At 42.0% G+C, this 26,223-nt stretch overlaps 2 protein-coding genes across 4 annotated transcripts; one reads left to right on the top strand and one right to left on the bottom strand.

Annotated features, from left to right (window-relative positions):
• Positions 1 to 3,035: 3,035 nt before the first annotated feature.
• On the bottom strand, positions 3,036 to 15,652 carry brpf3a (bromodomain and PHD finger containing, 3a). 3 transcript variants are annotated; one of them, XM_080891808.1, is made up of 13 exons: positions 15,330 to 15,652; positions 11,779 to 13,302; positions 11,450 to 11,606; positions 9,029 to 9,160; positions 8,698 to 8,826; positions 8,273 to 8,585; positions 7,814 to 8,152; positions 7,052 to 7,606; positions 6,891 to 6,948; positions 6,689 to 6,771; positions 6,417 to 6,514; positions 5,800 to 5,954; positions 3,036 to 5,686 (listed from the first exon to the last, which is right to left on the bottom strand). In XM_080891808.1, the coding sequence occupies exons 2-13, from the start codon at positions 13,281 to 13,283 to the stop codon at positions 5,503 to 5,505; spliced, it is 3,708 nt and encodes a 1,235-aa protein (XP_080747934.1). In that variant the 5' UTR covers positions 13,284 to 13,302; positions 15,330 to 15,652; the 3' UTR covers positions 3,036 to 5,502. The 3 variants fall into 3 exon arrangements, with proteins under 3 accessions (XP_080747934.1, XP_080747936.1, XP_080747935.1); XM_080891810.1 differs by having other exon boundaries at positions 6,417 to 6,490; XM_080891809.1 differs by having other exon boundaries at positions 7,052 to 7,585.
• Positions 15,653 to 20,144: 4,492 nt separating this feature from the next.
• Positions 20,145 to 26,073, top strand: grik6 (glutamate receptor, ionotropic, kainate 6). The gene is made up of 10 exons (XM_080891913.1): positions 20,145 to 20,211; positions 20,333 to 20,422; positions 23,242 to 23,273; positions 23,359 to 23,538; positions 23,691 to 23,914; positions 24,077 to 24,174; positions 24,281 to 24,498; positions 24,582 to 24,801; positions 24,909 to 25,153; positions 25,458 to 26,073. Exons 2-10 carry the CDS (start codon positions 20,356 to 20,358, stop codon positions 25,560 to 25,562), a joined length of 1,389 nt encoding a protein of 462 aa, XP_080748039.1. The 5' UTR covers positions 20,145 to 20,211; positions 20,333 to 20,355; the 3' UTR covers positions 25,563 to 26,073.
• The last annotated feature ends 150 nt before the right edge of the window (positions 26,074 to 26,223 follow it).

The raw sequence follows: 26,223 nt of genomic DNA, 5'->3' as shown, positions 1-26,223 counted from the left end.
TTTGATTCTTAAATTCTGAACCTTCCATCTTTTTATAAAGCAGTGTAGCTTTGCAGAAACCAAACTAGTGCTAGTTGAATATTTATCACCAGGAATTTCGCCTCAAACTATCAGAATCACCTTGTGTAGTCTAACGGTAAGTCTTGCATTCCACCAGCTTTAATGTGGCATGACTCATAACAAGTGCAGGCTGCTAACAAGTGTTAGCATCTTGTTTCTGTGCAGCTGTACTGTTCAATATAGTCAAAGCTAAAAGTAGGTGATGACTTTAGAGGAAGGAAAGGCATCTTGGTAACATGTTGGAGCAACTTGTCACCAAAATAGCTTCAAAGCAATTTGGCTTTAAAACCCACGGCAAGAAAAATGATCTTGCAGTTTGTAACAAATAAACAAATCATAGATAGATTGCAAAACAAGTTTTGTTTGGTAGTCGAACACACTGTCTTCATTAAACATACCTTGAACGAACCAAATGGTTTAAAATTAATGGCCCATTTTTAATTTTATCGATAAAAATATAGAAGCGTTTTGTTATTCCCACTTATAAAACATATAATTGCAGATATCTAAATATCCAACAAGGTGTGTAGTTAAAAGGGAGCATCTGCATTGCTTAACCAGCTGTTGCTGATTGAAAAGGAGCGAGGCTCCAACAAAAGGGCTGTCAGCTGAAATAATGAAAGGGAACATGTAACTCTGTGGTAAAACATGTTGTTGTTCCCAGTCAGCTGTGACCAAACTTTGTAGCAAATACAAAGAAATTGGTAAGGTTATAAAAGGAAGACATATGGGTAAGATGTAAACTTACCCATATGTCTTACCCATAAAGCAATACGCCTTTAAAATATAAAATGTAGACACTGGAGTTGTTGTAAGAAATGAGTCAAATTTGCACCAGTATCAAAACGCGGACGAAAATGAGGCTAGAGTGGGATAACGAGGGGCAATCCTTATCTGTGGATGTTTGGATGAAAGTGATGTTTGCTGATAAATCTGCAACTTTTGTCTGGCGTTGTTCTAATGTCGTGACATGTAAAAGACCAGCAGAGAAGGCATTTATTATTAGTAAATGAACAGGTCTACACTGAAACCTTGGGCACTTTTCTCATTCCTCCGATTGAAAGTGGCTTTGATGATGATGAAGTCACGATAATGAAGATTTTCACCGAGCAAAGACTGTTAAAGCTTTCCTCCAGGAGAGACTCAGTAATTCAGTGATGTGGCCAGAAAAAAATGTATGGTTGAAATTTAAAACAGTGATTTAGAACAAGGCTCCATTCTGCAAGGCTGTTTGATTTTTTTTTATGGTTCCTTTTTATTTGCACCCTCAGCATTAAGGATTATATCATTTTTTACTGTCTACTTGGTCTTAGAGAGCAACATGCCATTATTTTAACATCATTTCAAGGTATGTTTTACAAAGGCAGAATTTTCAGCTAATAAACAGAAATAGTTTTGTGTCATATGTGTGATTTATTTATGTGCTTAAAACTGGAAAAAGGAAAAAAAAAAAAGGCTGAATGAACTTCCTGTAAGTGTCTTCCAGTCCTATGGCTTAAAAGTCTCTGGATGTTTGGTTACGTTGGAACCTTGGTTCTCTAAATAAGAGACCTAATGCAGCTTGTTCCATTCAAACTGTCACTCTCCATACATACTAGATATGAAGAAGTACTGATGCAATAGAGAACACCATCTTCCCTCCTTTGGTGGTCCACTCACTCCCTTCTGGTTGCAGCTGTTGTTGAATTTTGCACTATTAAATTTTATTTATATAGCATCAAATCACAACATTAAGTAAAAGGTGGAAGCCCTTCAGAACAGATTTCCAAGTTCTATTAAAATATATATTTTTTTATTAAAATAAAAAGTTTGGACACGCCTTGTCATTCAATGTTTTTTCTTTATTTTCATGACTATTTACATTGTACATTGTCACTGAAGGCATCAAAACTATGAATGAACACATATGGAATTATGTAGTAAACAAAAAAGTGTGAAATAACTCAAAACACGTTCTATAGTTTAGATTCTTCAAACTATCCACCCTTCGATCACTGCTGTGCACGCTCTCGGCATTCCCTCGATGAGCTTCATGAGGTTTGTCACCTGAAGTGGTTTTCCAACAGTCTTGATGGAGTTCCCAGAGATGATGAGCACTTGTTGTTCACTTTGCCTTCACTCTGCGATCCATCTCATCCCAAACCATCTCGATTGGTTTTAGGTCTGGTGACTCTGGAGGCCAGGCCATTCGGCAGCACTCGTCTTGGGCAAATAGCCCTTAAACAGCCTAGAGGTGTGTTTGGGGTCATTGTCCTGTTAAAAAATAAATGATGGTCCAACTAAACGCAAACCGGATGGGATGGCATGTCGCTGCAGGATGCCTGTGGTAGCCATGCTGGTTCAGTGTGCCTTCAATTTGGAATAAATCCCCAACAGTGTCACCAGCAAAGCAGCATCCATCACACCACTTCCTCCATGCTTCACAGTGGGAATCATGCATGTAGAGATCATCCGTTCACTTTTTCTGCGTCGCTCAAAGACATGACAGGCAAAACCAAACATCTCAGATTTTGACTCATTAGACCAAAGCACAGACTTCCACTGGTCTAATGTCCATTGCTTGTGTTTCTGGGCCACAAATCTCTTCTGCTTGTTGCTTTTCCTTAGTTGTGGTTTCTTAGCAGCTATTTGGCCATAAAGGCCTCATTCGCTGTCTCCTCTGAACAGTTGATGTAGAGATGTGTCTGCTACTGGAACTCTGTGTGGCATTTATCTGGGCTCTAATCTGAGGTGCTGTTAACTTGATTTCAATTTTTTCTCTGCTACATTATCATAAATCTTGCTTCATATATTTGATGTCTTCAGTACGTACCTACAATGTAGAAATGTGCTACACACTGCTAATATATTTATTAGCCGTGTGGAAGGACGTCTTAGTAGATGATTTACTTCCATTTAGATTTATCTTCAAACAATACATTTAATTCACTAAAACGAATAAAAATAAAACACGCTACGCACATTAAACTGTTTCAAACAGCATTTATTGTTGTGTGAGAAAATATTGTCTCGGGCAGATTATAGATCTTGCAATACAATTTAAATGACAAGATCAAAAATCTCCTGTGCCACCAAGGGAAAAAAAACGAACAAAACTTGCAGGCAGGTGCAGCAGCTTCTGCCCACAGAGTTAAGGTCTTGTGCCTCCTCGCTTTTAGAGAATATGTTCCATATGTTGGCGAATACCATCACTGTTACAAAGAGCTACGTAGCATCATACATAAATCTTTTCAATATTTAACTTTTTAAATAACACTCTCAACTGCCACAAATTATAAATTAAAATCTAAACTCGATTTTTGCATTCCTTAAATTACTTCATGTAAGCCGATATAAACATACATTTACATATTTACAAAACTATACACATGCACTTTTACTACACTGAGGTTGTACACATGTATGTATAAGCTGTACACACACACACACTCTCACGCACGCACGCACGCACACACACAAGGTTTTGCCACACATATGGCTCCAGGAGTCACCAATCCAATCCTTAAAAGTAACCATTTGTGCTTTTCAAGTTTCCTCAGCCACATTTGCATTCAAGTGCAAATTCTCGAGTGAGGATCGCAGTAGACTTTTTTCTTTTTGCCCCTCCCTCCCCCACAAACCATCTCACCTCTGTAGTGACTTCACATCTAACTAACCAGGTAGCTGCACCGGGTACGCCGACATTCTCATATCACCGTACAGTTTCACAATATGGAAAAATTAAGTAAACACTCTAAAGTCTCACCAACGACACGTCATAGCTGGACTGAGAGTTTGGGACCTCGGAGCAAATGGAATCACTTGTTCCTTTAATGCTCAATTCAATTTGTTTTTCAAAATATAGTAAAATAAAAAAATATTTTTAGTGCTCGTTTCCAAAGCCTAAGCCTCATCCCTGAAAAAGTTTTTTTTTAAAAATCTATTTCAAAAAACTTTTAATTTTGTGCTCAAATATAAAACGCTGTTATAACAGATAAATTCCCTTTATATATTTTTTTAATTCAACTCAGGTGACGTGACTCTGAAGTGACCCTTTTCAGGAAGGAGGAGGAAAAAATATAAATATATATCCAAGAATGACTGGAAGATTACAGGATACAGCGAGAGAGCTCACTGAGACTTCCAACTACCTGCAGCATTCAGGTGTAGCCAGATGCTCAGCAATATCAGTCAGAGAACAAATGATGCATGGTTATCGTGCATGCACCAAGTAATTCCCAGAACTGCTGAATAAACATGAGCACATGAAAAACAAAGTCCCGGAGTCAAATGTTACCAAAAAAAAAAGAAAAAGTTATTTGCGCCCCTTCTGATATAATTTCAATGTGAATGCCTGCAGTAACGGCTTTGATGTAATACCATGAATATTATCCTCCCATGCATTGCTGCTTATCTTGGTCAGAGAAACGAGTCTAAGCAGAGATCCCCCCCAACCTCCCACTCCCAGCTGTTCTGAAGGAGACCCTGAGACATTCTTAATCTCTCTCGTGTGTCCAGGTCCTCCTTCCAGTTGGAAGTGGCCTAAACATGTCACAAAAGAGGCATCCAGGAGGCGTCATGACAGATGCCTGAACCACCTCAACTGGCTCCTTTCAATATGAAGAAGCTACTCCGACCTCCTCTGGAATAAAGGAGCTTCTCTCCTTGTTGCTAAGAGAGATCCAAAAACCCCTCGGAGGAAGCTCTTTACCACCACTTGTATCCACAATCTTGATCTCACCACCTGCAGCTTGTGGCTGTAGAAGAGGGCGGGAAAATAAGGTCCACTGATAAACCGACAGCTTCAGCAACACTGCACCAGTCTATCTCTCTGAATATTAATGGAACAAAACTCATAGTAACTGAACAAACAGAGGATCTGAAGGAGCAGCTTATACATCACCTGCAACATGCAAACAACAACATGCAAATGATATTATTATTGTTATTATAGAGAACTCTTGAAGACAAACCCGTGTCCATAGCTGTCCAAGTCCAGATATGACGTGAATGTTAAGTGGGACTTTCACACTTCAGTATACACAGTGACGTTTCAATGGCAAATACAATCTAAATATATTTTCAATCAAGAAAATCCCATTCACGATTAAATAATTACACTTTTCTCACGAAAGTCTCGACTCACTTTGGCCTAAAATAAAATCTTTATATGAACACGTAGCAACAGTGGTTGTGGAAAACAATTTTAAAAAAACGTACACAAATAAATGAACAAGTAAATCTACAAAAAAGCACTTTTTCCCCTCCTCATTTCAAAAATCAGTTTTAAAAAAACTTTTTATGCAGATAACCTTCAAATACTACACCTGTTGGGAAGCGTTTGTTTTACTTTCCCAAATTTTTTAAGAGCATTGAAGAAGCTTTGTACACACAACCAGGCAGCTTATTTAAGATGATAAAATCTTTAAAATTAAATTTTATATAAATTGTATTTTTTAAATTTTATATAAAATTGGAGGGTGTGAAGTTAAGATTTCCTCTCACGTGGTTTAAATGTACCATAGCTCGGTCATAAGCAGTGTGCACAGACTTGCGAACGCTGGGTTTTTTGCCTTCCATTAACCGCAGCTTGTCTACAGTGTCGTCCATTCCCAGCGGCAGTAGTTTGTTACGAGGGAGCCATTGCCTGAAAATGAAGAGGGACATTTTTTTTTCTTTTCATTTTACATTTTAAATTTAGGTGACAAAGACTAACACTAAAATTCAACATGAGTTTATCCCTGACTGTGTGAATCTCACCAAGTTCTTTTGGTGTCAAAAAAGAGCACTAAGAAGAGCTTCTGGTCTTCCTCCATTTGCCTCCATTCACCAAGTTTGAGCACCTCCAGAGGAGGCACGGGAATGGGTATGCCATTGTGGAGAAGTCCTTCCTGGGGCATGTCAGGATCAACAATCTGTAACAGCAGATTATGTCATATACGGCACATTTAGCAACACAGGAACAACGTTTATCTAGACCAAGGCTGTCAAACATAAGGCCAGGGGGCAGGAGACTGCCCGACAAAAACTCCAATCATACTACACCCAAGTAATGTGGGGTGGCTGCAGTTTAGGAGGTTGCTCCTTCGTGCCATGTGGGTGATTGTTAGACAGAAAGCACTACAGCATAGAAGAAAGTGCTTGTGTAAATGGGAGAGTGGAAAATCACCACATAAGAGTTTAATTTAGTAATAAGTAAACACCATCTACAACCATTTTTATAATGAGTAATGAAACTTGTTTAGGTTGATGGAAAGAGGAGTTTTTTTTGGTCCGGCCCATTTAATATCAAAGTGCATTGTATGCAGCTCGCGATGTAAAATGAGTTTGACATCCCTGATTTAGACCATGGAGTGTAAGATTGAATGCATCCTCACCATTGCCGGATACGATGGATATCCCCTGCATTTGGCCCAGACTAGGTCCAGTGGTGCAAGTTTAGTCTCGCTATCTAAAGACAGAAGTGTAGACTTTCCTGTGAACAGGATATCCCAATACATGCAATTAATTTGTATTCATGACAGATCCTGAGCCCAAACTGAGAATAAAATGAAATGTGTATTTTTTTTATGTGTGTAGGCTCATAAATTACTAATCTAAACAGAAAACAGAGCCATTTCACTGTGTTTTGTCTTCTCGTGATACACACCAGATCCGGAGATGTCTCCGTTCTCGCTGCTAGGAACTTTAGCCAAAGCAGGTTTACCCCGACTGCGTTTGGGAGGGGAGACACTGCAGAGAGGAGTGGAAACCAAAACAAGAAGGACCTTTTTAAATTCAAGTCAAATTTATGGAAAAAAACATGCATGCTTCAGTTCAGCACTAGTTTTTCCTGTCCTACTCATACTCACCTTAGGTTGGAGTCGTCTTCATCGTGTTCTGCAGAGCTGTGCTTTCCATTTGTCAGGCCTAGCAACACCACAAACCACATGGTGACAAATACAGACTTTCTTCCCCCTGTTTTCTTTAGAAAATCAAATATCTGTAATGCAGTGATCCATCCGGTCCTTACCTCCTTCTGTGGGCGGAGGAGGGAGTTTGTCTGCCTCACTTTCTGAGCTGTGGCCTCTAGACCTCAGGCGGTGTGAGGAGGGAGAAGGAGGTGCTGGGGAGGCGTTTGGGGTAGGAGGTAATGTGGTGATGTTGTTCACACTGGGTGAATTCGGGCTGGTGGCGGTGCTATCCAACCCGTTGCTTTTAGCCTCAGAGGTTTTACCGTTCTGTTGTGGAAGGGACTTGTTCTTCACCATTCGCGCGCCATTTTTTGCTTTCTTAAACAAAACTGACGTGCGACGACCGACTCCGACCAGAGACAGTGTTGGAGGCGTGCCCAGTGGCGTGACCTCGTGAACAGCGTCTGGTTCCGAAGAAGGCGTTTCTCCGACTTCAGCCTCATCTTCGCCTTGGCTTTTGCTTCCACTCCGGGAGGACCTCTGACGTTTGTAGGAACGTCCAGGTGACCTTCGTCCTCCCGTTACAATGCCCAGGATAGGGGGCTCCAGGGGAGCATCGCCTGGCAGCGGTGATGATACTGGGCAGGTAAGCTCTAGCACAGGTGGAGAGTCATCTGGGTAAAAGAGAATTTTTTTTTTTCATCTTACAAGTAATTCATCACCTAAAATCTTCACTGGATGCAGATTTTCCAGTGTGAGAATTTAACTTTGCTAAATTAAAACTGAAAAAAGCCAGAAATTAGACTCTATGAATTTTATTAAAAAAACAATAATAAGTAATAGTAATTATGTATAAACTGCACAATTACTGGCTTAATTACCTGCTTTAGGATTTGACACTGCTGTCAATAGTCCATTCTCCACATTTGTCTTCTCCCTTTTCTTTTCCTTCTTCTTCTCCGCCTCGTCTTCCTCCTCCTCCTCTCCCTCTTCTTCCTTTCCTTCATCCACCTTCTCAATGCCATTCACAGACTGAGCACTTTGCTGCTGGTTCATCTTCTGCCTCAGAGTGTTGATCTCTCGGCGCAGCAGCCTAATGCGCTTGGTGCGACCGCCGCTGGTACGCATGGATGCGACTACGTCCAGTTTATCCAGTAAGGCCTTTAGTTGCTCCTCTGTGGTTAAGTGCAGTCTGTTCTCTGGGTCCAACAGAGAGTCAACTACAGAGATTACAACCACAAAAACAAGAAGGAGGAAAGAAAAAAAAAGCCAGATGAACAAATGAAGCCTGAGGGTTACATCCAAGAAAAGATGTGATCTATGTCCCGTGCTCAACTCACCATCATCCCATGTACAGTTGTAGAAGCCATGTTTGTTTGGAGCCTCTGGCAGGTGCATGCCTGTACTGGGGTCCAGGCCGATGCTCTGAGACTGCCTGTGGGCGTGGCGGAGAACGGCACCTCCCACCTCCCGCAGTTGTAAGGCTGCTCTGTGGAACATGGTGTCCTTGGAGTTGTACTTGAGGCAGTTCGAGATCATGAGGTCGAAGTCCTCTTCTAGGTCAGTGATGGAACAGTAGGCATGTCCCTCCAGTTTGGTGCGCATAGTGGAGAAGTCCATGGGTTGGGTAATAAACTCCAGGTAATCTGGGACCTCGGCGAATCACAGAAAAAAGGAATGTCAGCAGAGTCACAGTACAGTCAAAGTAGCCATGCTGCTGAGTGAAGAGTGCATTCAGAACAGGCTGCTGTCTAACTGCACCGACCTCTGACAGATTGACGGGCTGAGAGAAGATTTTGGCTGTGTCCTTCTCTTGTAGTTGCTCCAGGGTGGATCTCAGAAGCACCAGCGCAGGAGTCAACTTCAGCTCAAGAGCAGCCTGCTGAATTTTCATCTGTGTGTGGTGACATAATCACACAGGGGAGAATACAAGGTCACTCTGCGGGGTGCAAAAGAATGACAAATGCTGCGGGGAACAGAAATTCATGCTCCCTCGAACTGTTATGTTAATTTCTCCTCATCAGCTGGTGATTTCTTAAATGAAAACATTTAATGTTTGGTCTATAAACTTGTCTCAGACTTCCTTTTAAACACACCTGCTCTCTCTTTAGCCGCTCCCTCTTGCGGATGAGCTCCACCAAAAGTCTCGCTCTTTCCAGGTCTTGCCTCAACTTTTGCCAGTATCGCAGCTCCTCTCGCGCGGCACTCAGCTTTTCATCAGGCTCCCTCTGAAAATGATAGAAAAAGCTTTAAAAAAAACACCATAATTATTCTTTTTGTCTCTCTTTAGTTCTCTCTGTCCAGATGAACAGCATCAAGTTTTGGGGATCTACTAGGGCTGCACGATTTTGCATAAAATGAGAATCACGATTTTTTGGCTTAGAATTGAGATCACGATTCTCTCACGATTTTCTTTTCCAGTATAAATATTTATTGCACTTATTAACTGCACATCAACTTCGTAACAGTTGAGACTGAACGTAAAAACAATAAATAAACATAAAAACAACAAATGTCTCACGTTTTGTTGTTGTACTGCTTGAAATTCCGTCTCCACCGTTGCTCGACGCTGCGTGTATAGAGCAGGTAGTGCAACAATAGAAAAATAGTTGCGGGACGGCACTGTGTAGCGTTTGTCTAGGGTGTTGATCATTTTCCTAAATCCCTCTTTTTGCACAGTGTTGATGGGAGCCATATCTTTGGTCAGGTGATAAGTGATAGCCTCCGTTATTTCTTTGTGCCTGCGGGAGTTCGACGTGTATAGGGAAGCGCTGTATAAGGTTCCCGTTATTGATGTTTGGGTGGTTGACCGGGACGGATTTTCTCCTGTCACTTTCTCGTCATCCCTGACGTGCTCTCCGTTGTTTTTTCCCTGCTAATTTTAGCATCACACGGCACAGCTTCTGTATCACGTGGTATAAGGCTCCGCCCTTGTCATTTGTTGAGCAGGAAGAGTGAGCGCTTGTTTTCATGCAGATTATGTCCCGGATCAAAATGCGGTACAGTCGTCGTTGTCATTTTTCTTTTTTTTTTAATCGTTGTCATTTGGAAATGAGATCGCAAATAAGTATGAATCGCGATTTTCTAACGATTAATTGTGCAGCCCTAGGATCTACACAAGCTGCACATCCAAAGTTGTTATAAAAGTTTAAAAGAAACCAAAAGAACGTGAGTTGAAATAAAGTATATTTACCAACTTAGCAACTGTGAACACATCTCTTATCAGCTGTGTATTGCGTAGGACATCTTTGCCATCTCTGATAATAACTAACGACACATTTTCACAACATTTTACAGGCCATCTCGACACATTGCCCAGCAGCAGCAGCAGAACTGTGAAGGATTTTGTGGAAGCTTGCCATATTCAAAATCAGCCACTGCAAAGTGTGATGTCTGGGCTTATGTTGGATTTCAGTGTGTGAGGATGGAGAATAAGGTGTGAAGTGATTTTATTCCCGTGACTTGGCTGATTCTGATCTGAACAGACTCTCTGAAGGCCTCAGACACCAGTTACATCCTCCACTGACAGCAGAATAGAAATATTTCATTTTATTTTGTCATTTATATAATTTAAACACTCAGCTGCATTCATATTGTCATGGTCCTGAGTCTGAGGACTCAGTGTTTTGTGTTTCCTTATGCTTTTGTTCATTCCGAGTGTGTATTCTGTTGTTATTTTGCCATTTGTTAGGTTTCTGTTCTTTGCCTGCCTGCTCCCACTTCTCTGTGTTCCCTCTGTCTGTCCATGGTGTTATTGTGTCTGCTCATGAGTCTGCCTGTCAAGTTCAGTGTCCTGTCTGGTTCTCTGTCTGTTAATTTCCTGTTTTATTCTGAAGGTTCATGTCTGATGTGAGTGTGTTCAGTTTACATTTCCCCTGTCCCGTCAGCTCTGATTTCTCCCAGCTGTGTTGCCCTCCTGTCTCTTATCCCCTGATTACTGGTGTGTGTGTATTTAAGCCCTGTGTGTTCTCCTGCCTGTTGCTGGTTCGTCTGTATTACTCCATGTAAGTCCGCGCTTTTCTGCATTCATCTGTGTCTCTCTGCGTTTTTGTATCCTCCGTCAGTCTGCGTCTCTCTGCCTTTCACCCCGTGTCCTGTGGATTTCTAGTTGCTCTTTAGTTTTCCCAGTTTAGGTTTCCGTTAGTTTGTCTCATTATTCGTTTTCTGTTCCTGCCACTGACACCTTGTAAATAAACTCCACTAATCTTTTCATACACTGCTTGCTCTTGGGTCCTTTTTCCAACTCCACACGGCTCGCCTCGGCAGCCGTGACACATATTGTTTCTGCTGCTATCAGTACAGACACCAGCTTTACAGAAGTGAGAGATCTAACTACAGTCACATGGGTCAGCGATGGCAAAACCACAGGTGCTGCGTTTGCAGTCACATGTGTGAATGCTAAAAATGTAGACTGTTTATTTTCATTTGTGCTCAGTCATTTACACACCACTGCAGTGCAGTTATTACTGAACAGTCACTGTTGTGTTATAGGTACATTTGATGACGTCTCTCCTCACCTGCTCTGCAGTCCTGTGGGCCTGTAGGTGGGAATGAAGCCGCCGTATTAAAGGCATCCCATTTCGCGACTGTCGTTTCAGCAACCAGTAGTTATGAAGCCGCTGCATGAACTGGTTCTTTCTCTGGACTTCAGCTCCTGTGCAGATCTTGTTCAGCCTGTTGAGACACAACGTGAGAGTTTATAGATTAAAATACTAGTATTAACATTATAACCACTGGATAGTGACATTATGATAAGGCTATCTGTAAAAATCTCTCAGTGACATAGATTAAAATCAGACAGCAAATGGTAAACTATGGAAATTTGTACAGTATGCAAATGACACACCTGTGCGACGGGATCTGAGGCACCAGCAGCACAGGAATATTGGAGCGACGTGACCCACCAGACCCTTTTGAATTCTTCTTCTTTTGTCCTTTGGTAGCTTTCTTGTTTGGTGATGAGGGGGGACTCTGAGTATAAGACCGCTGACCCCGATTACCCCTGCCCCCCACGAGCCTCCCTTCCACCGACTCATCTCCAGACCCGTCTCGCCGAGACCCAACAGGAGAGTGATGCTCACAGAAAGCGGTCTTCTTCACGGAGAAGGTGGTGCCGTTAACACCTGTCTCCCGGACTGGGTCTATCTTCATGAACAAGCCAGCCTTCTGGGCGCAGGTGACGTGAAAAGCCCTGTAACAGTTGGCTTTGTGGCACTGAATGGAGGCTCCTCTGCCTTTCTGCTTACACAGGTAGCAGGTGAGCTTCCAACGAGCGGGAGGGATGTTACTGACCCCCTCCACGGGCTCAAGGAACACCGTGTTGGCAAAGCAAACTTCTGGGATCCATATGGCACAGACAACATGGGCCCAACGCCCATCACTTGTCTGTTTGAAGGCACCTCCTCGGTTGGGACAGAGAACACAGTCTACAGGGCGGGAGGGGGACTGCAGGCAGCAGCGGCACAGCCACTGGCCCTCGGGGACGTAGGGCACACCGTAACACTCCTGGTGGACGGCCAGGTTACAGATGTCACAGAACAGGATGACGTTACTGTTCAGACATTCGTCATCCAAGCAGACGCAGCAGAAGGCGTCCTCGTCGACAGCATTCTGGGACAGAGCCTGGCTGCGGGACTCCAAGATGGACTCCCTCTCCAGGCGGTCGATGAGCAGCTCAAAAGTGTCCGGAGATACGGATGCATGGCCATCGGACACCCTCTTCTGGTTCACCATCTCCAGCCAGGCGAGGTCCTCCTCGTCCATGTCGTACTCTGCCACGCTGTCCTGCTCCTCCCCAGATTTTTCTATGTAACGATAGTAGGCTGCCGGGAGAGGAGGCGCCTCTGTGGGGGAAACCGAACTCAGCACGCGGAAGGTCGGCTCAGGCAGAGGTGTTTGGAGGGCCGGCTGCTGAAAGGAAAAAGCCGATCCTGTGTGCTGATTAGAGCTGGAGCGCTGGTTCTGGTTTGATGTGTTTTTACCACTCCTCCTGTTTTTGCCGTTTGCGGGTTTCCTCCACGTCCTGGTTTTACTCTGTGTCTGCTCACTGTTCTCCTTGTTACTGTTGCACTCTGCAATGTCCTGGGCCATCATCTCGTCCTCTGTGATAACTGGCAGAGGATCTGTGATGTTAATCCGATGGAGTCTTCCATCTAGGTCCACTTCCACTATTTTCTGAGCCTGAGCGTATGTCAAAGTCTCCCTGGATGGAGAGAGCTGCAGTCTGTAAGGGGAGGGGGGCCGCAACTGGCCAGATGTACCCCTGCCCCTTCCTCTCCCTCTGCCTCGACCCCTACCCATGCTGAGTCTGCTAACAACTGCCTCGCATTCCCACCTCCTCGTCTTCTGCATGGGACTTTGCACTAGCGCCCTTAGAAATAGAGAAGAAAAATGTTTAATGCAACGATTGAAATTGCAGCGTCAACACTATTTGGTACTTTGTGAAATTATATGCAAAGATTTACTGTAGCTGCTGTATATTCACATTGGAGAGCATGGAAGATATAAAAGCTTAGGGGAGAAAAACAGAGTGCCTATATTAAGATTAGTGAAAACAAAAAACAACATATCACCAAATTTCTTCTACAAGCAACTTTCGCCACTCAGTAGCCACCTTGGTAACTCATTTAGGCAGCTATTTTGATACCCTAACAAGGCAAAATAGCCATTTTTTCTACTACACATTTGCAAAAATTCAAAACAACACAGCTTCCCTTAAGGATTCATCCAGAGTGCAGACACGATCCGAACGCTTTGCTGCAAAATTCAATTCAATTCAATTTTATTTATATAGCGCCAAATCACAACAACAGTCGCCTCAAGGCGCTTTATATTGTACAGTAGATTGTACAAAAAGCAAGTAGAAACGCCTGCTGCGATACAGCTGAAACTATCATGAACCTCAGTCGTGCATGTGCGTCAGACAATAAAACAACTGGTTGACTGCCACTTCTGCCATTACAGATTTCAAATCATCTTTGGTCCTGATTAAGCTCACTGGGTTAAGCAGGCGACTCCTTTGGCATATGGCTAATGTGGAGGCCTGGGTTCAGTTTTTGTTGTCTTCTTTCTACTATCCTACCAAATAAAGACTAAAAAGCCCCCTACCCAAAATACATATTCTTTTAATGCTCTATCTCTGTCTTATTTAGTCACTGAGATCACGTTGTTTGGATTAACAATGAAAGCATTTCACATTAAAACTGTCTGTTTAATTTTATTTCTACAAGACAAGCAAAACGTTACATATAATTTTTGGCTGCAATTTTGGTCATGTGGAAGGTAATTTATGGTGCACCAATTTATGTACAGCATTACCTGTATATGGTTCAAATGGCAGTAAAGTGATTTGACTTGATGTTGCACTGTACCAATTGTGCACTAACAATGAATCCAATTTGACAGGGGCCCATTTATTTTTCTATTATTTTCATTATTATTGCACTTTTCCGATATTCGGGAATAATTTGCAAAATTTACCGACCAATATAAAGCAACACTCAATAATCTGCTCTGCCAGGTAAAGTAGTTTTTGTATGCCTGTGGCTCTTAATGTGGTTTTGTGTATGTAAATTAAGGGTCACACCCAGCATTCACACATTACATATATTTTTATCACCACATTTCCAGAGTAAGAAAAATAAAGCCCCTAAAACACGTTATAAAGACATAATGAGAATATATAGGTTTTATGTATCCATTAACGTGGTTTTTTTTAATTAATTCTGCCCTAAAAGCTTGCTTTATTCTGTTTATTGGTGTTTTCTTTTTTATTCCTGTGTAAATAATTACAGGGTAAAAGGGGGTCAGCTCGGGTGCTGTGCTCTGTAATAACACAGTAAGCACTCATGTTGCACAAACACAACTACAGTAACTTGCACTGCTTGCATCTCGCCTCTCTCACCATTGGTCAAAAGGGGAGTCCGTAACGCGAGCACAAGTCTCGCCCACCAATAAAACGCTAGCACCATGTTTTTTTTTCTACCCCCTTGTTGCTGTGCCTAGTTAGGTTGAAGCGCGCTAAATACCAACCCGAGTATCTAACATCTGTCAGCCATTTTAGGCGCACAACAGCAGAGACAACGACTGTATTGCAAGTTGATTAGCAGCCCAATTATACATGCAAACAGCAGCCAGAGAGCAGGTGCACTGTATGCACCGAGTCCGAATGCATATTACATTGCATGAATGCTTTAGATCACGAGAGTGCAAACGTGCAACGTTTTCGGGTATTGCTTTGTAGTCCAGACCCCTGCAAAAAAAAAAAAAAGACCGTCTCTTTGCCGATGTGATAACGTTTCTCGGTCGGACAGGACACACGGATGCCGTGTGACAGAAAGGCTGATTTTCCTATCAGTCCTGAAAGTGCCCTTTAAAAAACACACCAGAGTTGTTTACCTTGTTCAGTCGTCCTCTGCAGTGCGAGTGCCCGACAGAAAAACTGCACCAAGCTAAATGTCAGCTACTGACAGACTACAATCAAGGCAGACATGCTAGCCGTTAGCTTAGCTAGCCGGTAATTTCAGGAGCGACAGCGTCATCTTCAGCACTCCCGTTCTCCGCCGTGACTGCGCTTAAACACACAAACTCGACCCGGTTTCATTGGTGTGGTTTTAACCTTTCAAACGATAGTGGTCATCAAACTAGGGACACCGAAATCCTGAAGATATCAAATTAATGTACCTTGGATGAGGCTAAATATTCAGTCAAGATGGCTTGAAAAATACGCCCCTTTAGAAAAAACCCACCTCAGCCAATCACAGGGCGCCGCTGCACCTCGCATTCAACGCGCACCGACTTCTGATTGGTCGATGGGCTAAAGCGGACTCATCGGACTCGTTCTAGAGCTCATCATCGAAAGAAGCGGTGAGGAAAACAACCTGAAATTTATTGCGCGCCTTCTGGCCTTGTCTCCCATCTCCTCCAGACCAGCGCAGTACCCGTTTCACCACATTTTCAAAGGGGAACATGCGGGTTAGTTTGTGGAGCTCGTAGCAGAAACGATCAGTGAAGAAAACACATTGCTGCTACCATCAGGACTGTTACCTATCTATTTATTATTTTCATTTGTGATTACTCTTTTATCCTGACGGTATGGGTGTTTATGCTTGTTTGTGTGCACAACAGTGCTTTCTTCCTTTAAATGCCTAAGGCTACCTGAATATTGTTGCTTACTGATTTCTTAAACATGACAATGAGTTCGCCAAACTCCAATCACCCCCACAGTCACCAAGCCTCGAGCCAACAGAGCACCTTTAGGAGGATGAGGTGGAAGTGATGGGAGAGTCACATCGTGGCGGTACAACTGGCAACCATACTGAAATGATAACTTCTGCTGTTGTCATGTCAATCTGGACCAAACCTTTTGAGGAACGTTTACAGGACCTTGTTGAATCTATGTCATGAAGACTTGGTTTGAGGCACGCTCAGTCATCCATGTAAGGATATCCAGATGAACAGAATCACCTCTATGGAATTGGAATTAAGTATTGAATTAAAGCACTTGTGTAGGTAAAGTGGGGTCCAACAACAGTATGCCAAAAACTCCAACATCCAGCAACAACAGCAGGAAAATGCCTCAACATTATATTCTATAACAACAGGAAGGAGCAGAAAACACAACACACTTAGTGTTTACGAGGAGAAACTTTTTCCATCGCCTTTCTCATTGGTAGAGATCTTTTAACCGCGTGAGCATGAACACTGTGAAAAGGAGTTCCCATACCGGGAGTCGAACCCGGGCCGCCTGGGTGAAAACCAGGAATCCTAACCGCTAGACCATATGGGACTTACGTTCACGTCAGAGATGTGTGCAGATGAAAAAAAAGGTTAAATAATGAGGAAACTTCTCCACAGTCCTTCGCAGTGGGTGTAGTGGATTTGTTGACAGTCACTGGCAGCTGTTACTGCTTCATTTAGACCCGTTTGGAGCGATTCTCTTGCTGCTGTGAATTTAAAATTCCGACTTTCTTTGGGAAATAAAAAAATAACAATAATACTACTCCATCACTGGCTAAATGAAGGAAATTTCATTAAATTAATTTAAAGCCACGCCGATACTTTTTGTGCACACAACGGCAACCCTCGGTCTTCATGACAACCGAGCGAGCTCCACCCACTGCAGATGTAGACTGACGTTTGGCAGCTCTGAATAGATTTTTGTTTGTCACATGTGTAGTTTCAAGACCATATCCGCACGAAAGAAAACACAAAGCCTCTTGCATGGGTTATTTTTATTTTATTTTTTACATTTTATTTCCCACTGACCCTTTCTGCATGTCTCTATGGGCTTCTTTCATTTCTCTAATGTGTACCTCCTGGTCTACTCTGACCTGACCTGACCTAGAAGGTCATGTTGAAAGGACAGAGGAGACTTGATCAAGTATGCATGGGTGTGTCCTCCGGGGGAACATAAAGCCTTTAAAGCGCATTTGTGTGCTTCTGTTATAGCCACTTCCTGTTTTCTGTTGGTTATCACAGCTGCTATAGTGAGATTTTTTTTCTTCATTTGCTTCCTGTCTTTGTTTTTGATCTTTTTTGCCATCCTCATCAGTTTCCCCTGCCATCATCTTCTTAATTCTTTGTGTGCCCCCAATCGGTTTCCCAGTTTTTACCAATTGCTCATTTTCTTTGCTGGTGTTCCTCATGCCATCTCAATTTTTGGTTGGTTTACTTTGTTGGACCTCTTCACTACCAGCATCCCGCAGCTAGCCCCTTTTATTCATTTCAGTAAATACCCTTAAACATCAAATCCTCACACCCCACTCTTAGATTGGGCACTTTCCCTAAACTTTCTGACCTTACATCCTCCTTCTGATGCCACATTTCATTTTATTCATACAAATTATTGATGCTGCCATCAGCTGAGTGGACAAAACCCAATTCTATAAGCATGATTACAGCTAAAATTTTGATCTTCTGGTCCTGGATTTGAATCCAGTCTAGGCAGCTTGTATGTTTTCAGTGTGTCTGAGTGGGTTTTTTTTTCTTTCCCATGTACTTTGGCTTCCTCCCACAACTTAAAAGCAGTTTTATTGGTGATTCTTATCAGACTGTAGGCTTGAATAGTTGTCTATGTATTAGTCTATGTAAAATGGGGAAAAGTTGTCTCGGTATAAGAAGGAAACAAATCCTAATAGCACTCTGGAGAAAACCACCACACTCACAGGAAATAAGCAATACATTTTTTTCTTTTCATAGCAGACTACTGCACTGGGAGTGCAATTCCGGTCCACAGTCCATGGCCTAAGAACATGGTCTGAGTTTTCAGCTTGGTCATAGACAGGAAAAGATGGTCACTCAACGAAATAAGCAGTCAATCATATGTTAATTTTGTAGCTTCCTAAAAGAGTTTCCACCCACCTTCCACTTAAAAAAGCTTTGTGTTGGTGGGAGTGAGTTTCTACATCAAGTCCTGGGAATGCCACTTTCAATCTCTTGGTCTTAGTGCTTCCATCAGGTTGGTCACCTACTAATTGTGCAGTAGGCTTTTCCTCCTTTGACTCTCATAATACATAAGTTGCTAGCATCAGTTCCCAGTCCAGTTTTTTCTTAAAAACTCCACATATTCCCTTAAAAATGGATCTTCCTTCCACTAAAAAAGAACCGGCCAGTCCAGGGTAAAACCATTTGCAATAAAGGTGTGCTTTTTCCCATACAACTAATTCAACCAGCTCCTCATGTGATCTCCAGCACCTTTGTTTCCTGCCTCTCCACACCAGAGTTTCCCCCTTTCTGTCCTCATCGAAAAGGGCTCCAAACCCACACTAACAGTATTCAACTTCAAATAGCTGGCAGCTAGACAAGAGGGGAACCTCCCACGTGGATGTGGCTAAAGTCCACACATCAAATAAATAAATAAAAACATGCAAAAGAAGAAGAATAGTCCTAAGCCAATAGCTGGCAGAAGATCCTCATAATGATTCCACTGTGCCACATTCTACAATGTTACAACATTAGCCCTGCAACAGAAGAGTGACCTGTAGATGGTTTAGTGGGACAGGTTTTTAGGAAAAGGTAGTTCAATCATATGTCAGTCCTGCTTAAATCAGCAATGATTTATTTACTTTATTACTTTAATTTATTACTCTTTCTGCATAAGATGAAAGATGAGATAGATTGATTATATAATCACTGGCTTACTCACTTCTTTAGGTCTGTTCTACATTTTGAAGCTACAAGACACCCACTGAAAACACACATACATACTGATTCAATAGAAGAACAAATTCATATAGACAGTTTAGCATCATTCCTTTATTTATTTATTTATTTTTAACATCATGTGTATTTATTAAGTAACCAGTTCCTACTGCAAAACTGAAAAAAATAATTGCAGTTCGGCTGCTAGGAAGCCTCTTAGTTCATATTTTAATAAATGTTTTAAGACTGTGTACATTTTCAGAATTCAGATTCATTTGGGTGTAAATAAAACTTTAACTTCTTGGTTTTCCATTAATAATTAAACCATACTGTAAGAAACATGCAGTCAATCAGAAATACAAACCTGAAGAGGGGGAACAGGTCAAACACTGGTTTTAGAGCTGCAAGGAAAAAACAGTCTCTCACTCCATATTACCTTTAGCACTGTTTCATTTGCACTATTTCAAAGGCTTTCTTAGCAATTTGACACTTCACAGAGCTTCAGATGTCTCTCCAAGGGCAGTGAACACTGTCCAATAAAGCCTTGTTTATGTTCTCTGAGAGAGAACGTTATTTTATCTTCTTTCTGTGTACTGCAACCCTTTGATCGACATGGTCTCATTTCACCAGAGAGTGTAACACTGCAAAAAGTCATATTTTGACTCTTTCCCCACTGAGTGTTTTGTGTTTTGTGCATATGTAACATCAGCATCTCCAATAACCAGTCAAATATGCCCTAGCTTTCGCTCTTTCTACAATTACTTTTACGATGAGAGAAATCTTGCTTCAAATGCCCAGCATGCAATTTAAGTATCATGCAACTTATGGGGGCTCAGCTTAACTATAATGCAACCTCCTGTGAATCGGATTATGTTTATTTGCATAATCTGTTTAGTCATCATTAGAATGAATCACATTTTAATTCACACTGGAAGCTATATGTTTGAACATTATGCTGCTTGTCTCCACCCCCTTAAAATAATTACTCCACATTCTCCACCCACAAAGTCTTGGTTGGCTATCTCTTGTTTCACTGCAATCTGAAAAACGCCAGTTCACAGTGAATCACAGTCGAGCGCTGGCTACTGTCAGGGTCAGTTCGAAGCTGACGTGCTGTCAAATCCTGGACTCTTTTCAGGTTAGTTTTTAAGCTTTTTTATTGCTTTGATTGCTTTGTTTTTTGCTTTTGTGTTATAAAGTTGATGCATCTCTTCTATGCATGCTCCTTAAACTACTACTACTCTCCTAATAATTTGTAGGTTGCAAGTCTAGATTAAGAGAGATGATGCTGCTTGGATTGTTTTTGCTGTCCTTTGGATTTCTCCTGGACAGGGGCACATGTACTGCAAGTAAGAGACTGTTTATTTATTTAGATCACATCTATGCATAAAAGATAAGGATGGATGGATGGATGGATGGATGGATGGATGGACATCAATCCATCTATCCATCCATCTATCCATCCATCCATCCATCCATCCATCCATCCAACAATGTTGTTGATGGATGGATGGATGGATGGAGAGATGGATGGATGGATGGAGAGATGGATGGATGTCCGGTCCTCCATCCATCCATCCATCCATCCATCCATCCATCCATCCATCCATCCATCCATCCATCCATCCATCCATCCCTCAACAACAACATTGTGTTTGTTAAGTTTGCTTCTACAGACTGATACGTTACAGTTTGACCCGGTCACTGCATTTGTAATCCAGAGTGGTGGCAGCTTGCTTTCTTTCTTTGCCAAATTCCTCATGTTTCCTCCCCAGTAATTGGTAGAAAATGATCATGGTTGACAGCAAACAAATACATAAACTGTCAGCCTTGCTGAATATCAAAGTGTTGCACTACATCCTGTCCAAGAAAGCTAGCCAGCGGACACAAAAAACGATAATAAATCAAGTCCATGGAGCAAACAATGACCCTGTCTGTAAGAGTGGCCAAAAACTGACAGGGGCTTTAAGAGCTTGTGTTGGTGTCATCTCTTGAAAAGGAGGATCTGATGGTTGTCAGGGTCACCCTGTGGTGACGGATCCCCTAGGCCTTGGCCTGAATTGAGGCTTTTGATGCTCTTTGACTGCCCTCCCATCTCACAGCGCCATAGCATTGTAATTCTTTGGAATAACACACTGCTCTAAATAGATTGTGGACACTTTTCAAGTAGGCGAGCAGAGCCGCCAGATCTCCAGGATACCGGAAACCACTTGAGCTCAAAAAGTCAGTAGATGGACCCCAAATTTCACCTCAGGGACGTCTCTGTGTGTTAAAGTCTGAAGATGAAAAGCTGCACAAAGGAGTTTTTGATTCTTCTAAATTTAGTTTGGACTCCAACTATGAAAACATCTGTGATGGTAAAAGCATACAAGGACTTGTTTTTAACTTATTCTTCCCATTGTGTCTTTCTAATCTTTGAGCTTTTATAAACATGTAAAAATGTGAATATTTGTTAGTACAGCTTACAGACATAAAAGAAAGTAAACTCTGTGTCAATTGTATGGTTTTTTATATCAGGGCATTTTCAGGACACACAAAAAATATCTACTGTACTCTATTGCAGGTTTTAAAATGAAGTAAATCCAGCCAAAGTTAGGCAGATGGCCTCACATTTGTCTCTAGAATACTTTGATATAGAGAAGATTTTGTGGTCCACTCAGTGAGTGGGAGGTGCCCAGGGCCTGTGGCTGCAAAACAATCCCAAATCATCAACTTCCACCACCATGTTTCACAGTTGATATGAGGTGTTGACCAAAAACAGTAAACCAGGTGCAGATCTACTGTGTTTGGTTTTGTGCATTATGGCAAAACATCACATGGACAAAGGTTTGGCTACACCCAGGACAGGTTGTTAGCCTGTTGCAAAGGTAACACACAAAGAGAGAGAAACATTTACACAAATACAATATACACATTGTTACAACCTGCATAATATTATGTTGGTCCCTCTTCTGCTGCCAAAACAGCCTTTATCTGTCAAGGCATGGACTCCACTAGGCCCCTGAAGGTTTGCTGTGGTATATGGCACCAAGATTTTAGCAACAGAGCCTATAAGTCCTGTAAGTTGTGAGATGGGGCCTCCGTGGATCAGACTTGTTTGTCAAGTGCATCTGCAGGAATTTAAACCACTCTTGGTTTAAATTAACTCATTTTTTTGTTGTTGTGGCAGGCCACATTATCCTGCTGAAACAGACCACAGCCATCAGGGAGTACTGTTTCCATGAAAGGGTGTACATGATCTGCAACAATACTTAGGTTGGTGATAGGTGTTAAACATCCACATGGATGGTGGAACCCAAGGTTTCCCAGCAGATCATTGCCCAAACCATTACCCTGCTTCCTTCTAGTGATGCACATGCAGCCGGCCAGCTTTGTGATTAAGAGAAAACATGATTTGTCAGACTAGGCCACCTTCTTCCATCACTCTGTGGTCCAGTTCAGATGCTCACATGCCCATTGTTCATGGTTTTGCCAGTGGACAGGGATCAGCAAGGAAACCTTGACTGGTCTGCAGCTATGCAGTCCCGTACCGAACCAAGTGTAATGGACTGTGTATTCTGACACCTTTCTATCAGGAGCAGCATTAACATTTTTCAGCAATTTCAGCGATAGTAGCTTGTCTGTTGTATCAGACCACATGGGTCAACCAATGAGCCTATGATGCTGCTGGTTCATCACTGTTTCTTCTTTGGACCACTTTTGACAGATATTGACAACTACAGACCGGGAACAACCCACAAGACCTGCAGTTCTGATGATGCTCTGACTCAGTTGTCTACCATCCAAATTTGCCCCCGTCAGACTAACTCAAATCCTTGTGGCCATTTTTCCTGCTTCTAACACATAAACTTTGAGAACAAAATATTCAATTGCTCCCTAATATATCCCACCTACCAACAGGTGCCAGCATGCAGTGATAATCAGTGTTATTCCTGATTGGTACACATATTATAGGACATTTTCAAACATAAACAGAGACCTGGGGATGCGTGTGCTAAAAATGTGCAGATTTTTTGAGTAGATTTAAAAAATATTTGACAGTAAATAAAATACATGACACTCCAAATAATGTCCCATAAAAATCAGAAAACAGCTGTTATGTAGGTGTGCTGTGGTTTTTAAAATTCATGGAATCGCTGATCTAATTATTTTTGTCTCTCAACAACAGTGCAGTCAGAGCTCAGAATCACAACAATAAAGGTACCTAATCTGGCTTTGCATATCTTTGTGAATACAAAATTAAGTGTGAAATAAATCCCACTGACTTTCACATCGATTCTTTCAGCAAGAGCCGTATGTGATGTCCAAAGGTGCTCAGCTGGAAGGCTTTTGCGTGGACCTGCTCTCTGAAGTAGCCAAGAAAGTGGGCTTCAAGTACAAAGTGCAGCTGGTGAAAGATGGCGCGTATGGTAGACAGGAAGAGAGCGGGAACTGGAACGGGATGGTTGGAGAGGTGGTGAGAGGGGTGAGCAGCAAAGCACTCTCAAAAGAAGAAGTGAATATGTGGTGTTTTTGAAAAAAAAATCAACATGACTTTAAACCTAACTATGTTAAGAAGTTCCAATAAAGTATCCACATTATATATCCAAACTAGCCAAATATATTTTTATCCTACAGGAAGCAGACCTCGCTATTGCTCCACTGACTCTCACTGCAGCTCGGGAGAAAGCTGTGGGAATGACCAAACCATTCATGCAGACGGGAATCAGTATTCTGCTGAGGAAGGACATTTCAGAGGATGCAGGCTTCTTTGATTTCCTTTCCCCTTTCTCAGCACAGACCTGGGTTGGCATACTCATTGCCTATCTGGGGACGGCTGCTTGCATCTTCATAGTTGCCAGGTTGGTCATGAAAGCAGTTCTTTAAAGTGATTATTATGATTCATTTAATAATGATTGATTTAAGTTCTTGAGGGTTTTGAGGTTATATCTGTATTCCTTCGGGCAGTGGGTTACTCTGAGTGCTGTCTCATTAACAATTAACACCTTTGATCCAAATTGCAGACTCAGCCCTTCTGAGTGGAGTCAGCCTCAGAGTGAGAAAAACACGTTCGGTCTCCTCCACAGCCTTTGGTACACAGCTGGAGCTCTGACTCTTCAAGGTTAATGGCAAATCCAGACACCACCTAATCCGATAAGCATCTGAACAACAAACAAGTGAACATCTCTCCCTTTTGTGGCATTTGTTGAGCCTTTTTTGTGTTTCAGGTGCCGGCCCTCATCCCAAAGCCCTTTCGGGGCGTGTCATCTGCAGCAGTTGGTGGTTATTTAGCGTTGTCCTCTTGGCTTGCTATTTCTCCAACCTCAGCTCCACTAAGACCCCAGAGTCCTCTCACCTGATGGTGAAAGGGTTTGAGGACTTGGCCAATCAGGATGTGATTGAATATGGCTGCCTGGCTGGCTCTTCCACACTTGCTTTCTTTAAGGTGAGTACTGCAGCCCTAAAGTGTCTAGTTCAGCTGGAATTAGAGAGCTTTTCTCTCTAAGCTATTCTTTTTTCTTCATTTAGAATTCAAACAACCCAGTGTACCGCAGAATCTATGAGCACATGGAGCGGACAAAGAGTTTTGTGTCGAGTATGGATGAAGGCATTCGACGTGCAAAAGAGGGCAACTACGCCTTCATTGGAGAGTCTGTTTCTCTGGACTTAGCCGTAGCGCGTTACTGTGAACTAGTCCGGGCGCATGAAGTCGTTGGCATGAGGGGATACAGCATTGCTGCTGCTCTTGGTGAGGTTATTTATTTTTAAACTCTAATTAAACAGTTAAGTTTAGATGAAAGATGGTAAAATCAAATTCAGCACATAACCCAAAACTATCATTTTTTTTCCTCAAAGGTTCTCCAATCATAAAGAACCTCAGTGTGGCAATCCTACAGCTAAGTGAGGCAGGGGAGCTGGGTTACTTGCGAAGCAAGTGGTGGGCAAGCAGCTGCATAGCAGACAAGGGCAAGGTGTCAGCTGTGCAGCCGCATAACCTCAAGGGGATATTTCTGGTGCTTTCCCTCGGCCTTGGGCTGGGAACAATTGTGGCTGTCCTGGAGCTGACCTTCAAGAGTCGCAGGCGTGCAGCAGAGCACAAGGTACGCGCAAGGTTGTCGCAACTTACATGTCTCAAGTGAAACAGTGTGTGTGTGTGTTTATTCTTTAAGATTTTAAATTAATTGATGATTTTTTTTGGCTGCGGCAGTTCTTCTGCCATTAGAAGATTGTTTTTTTATTGGTTGCAATTTGAAGCAACATTGTCATTTATTACATGGATTTTAGAAAATACAGATGACTGGGATGCCTACCCATCCATTCATCTGTATTTGCATTAAACTAATAGGTGGAATAAAGTGTTTTTGTTGCACTGGTGTTAATCTTGATTGCATGTCCATCCCACAGAAGACATGTTGCTCTGTACTGACTGAGGAGCTGAGTCTGCGCTTGAGGACCAGCAGTGGGAACAGATCCCAGGAAAATGTAGATAAAGACAAGGAAAAGGCATAGAAGCCTTTGGAAGATTCAACTACTATGAAACGTTTAGTTTTTAGAGCTTTTTATGTTTGATTTAATTATTGTTTTCCATTTGGCTTGATAACACTTGATAACTTTGTTCAAAGAATTTACAGAAATATTAACTCAGTAGACTGTAAACCTTATTATTTACCTTATTATTTACATTTGAACTAAAATGTAAAAAAAAGTCCAACTTTTTCAGATATATAAATTACTGATTTTTCAGTACAACTGCTACTCTTTCAATGAAAAATCAAACACTTCAGTATAAAAAAACGTTTTTAATTTCAGTTTACACTTGTAAACTCAACATTTTGCTAACAAACTGTGCACATGTTTACTTTCTAGGTTTACTGCTTGCAACTCTGCATCATGTATTTTGTACACTTGGCAGTGGCATCATGTGACTTCAGCAATTTCTTTTTAAAAACTACTTCATGCATAAAAACTGGGATGATTGTAAACATTTCAGCAAGATTAGAAAAGAAATAAAAAAACCCCATCTAACAGTGTTTTAATGCTTTGCGTCGTCCATCATTCTAGAAAGAAAAGCTACATATCTGACACATATCACTCCACCATCACCATCATTCCTCTTTTTTCTTGTTGTTGATCCTTTTCTTTTTTCAGGACGACCTTGATCTCTTCCTGT

The sequence above is a fragment of the Rhamphochromis sp. 'chilingali' genome (genome assembly GCF_963969265.1).
Source record: "Rhamphochromis sp. 'chilingali' genome assembly, chromosome: 9".
Taxonomy (NCBI): domain Eukaryota; kingdom Metazoa; phylum Chordata; class Actinopteri; order Cichliformes; family Cichlidae; genus Rhamphochromis; species Rhamphochromis sp. 'chilingali'.
This window is presented reverse-complemented; position numbering and strand designations above follow the sequence as displayed.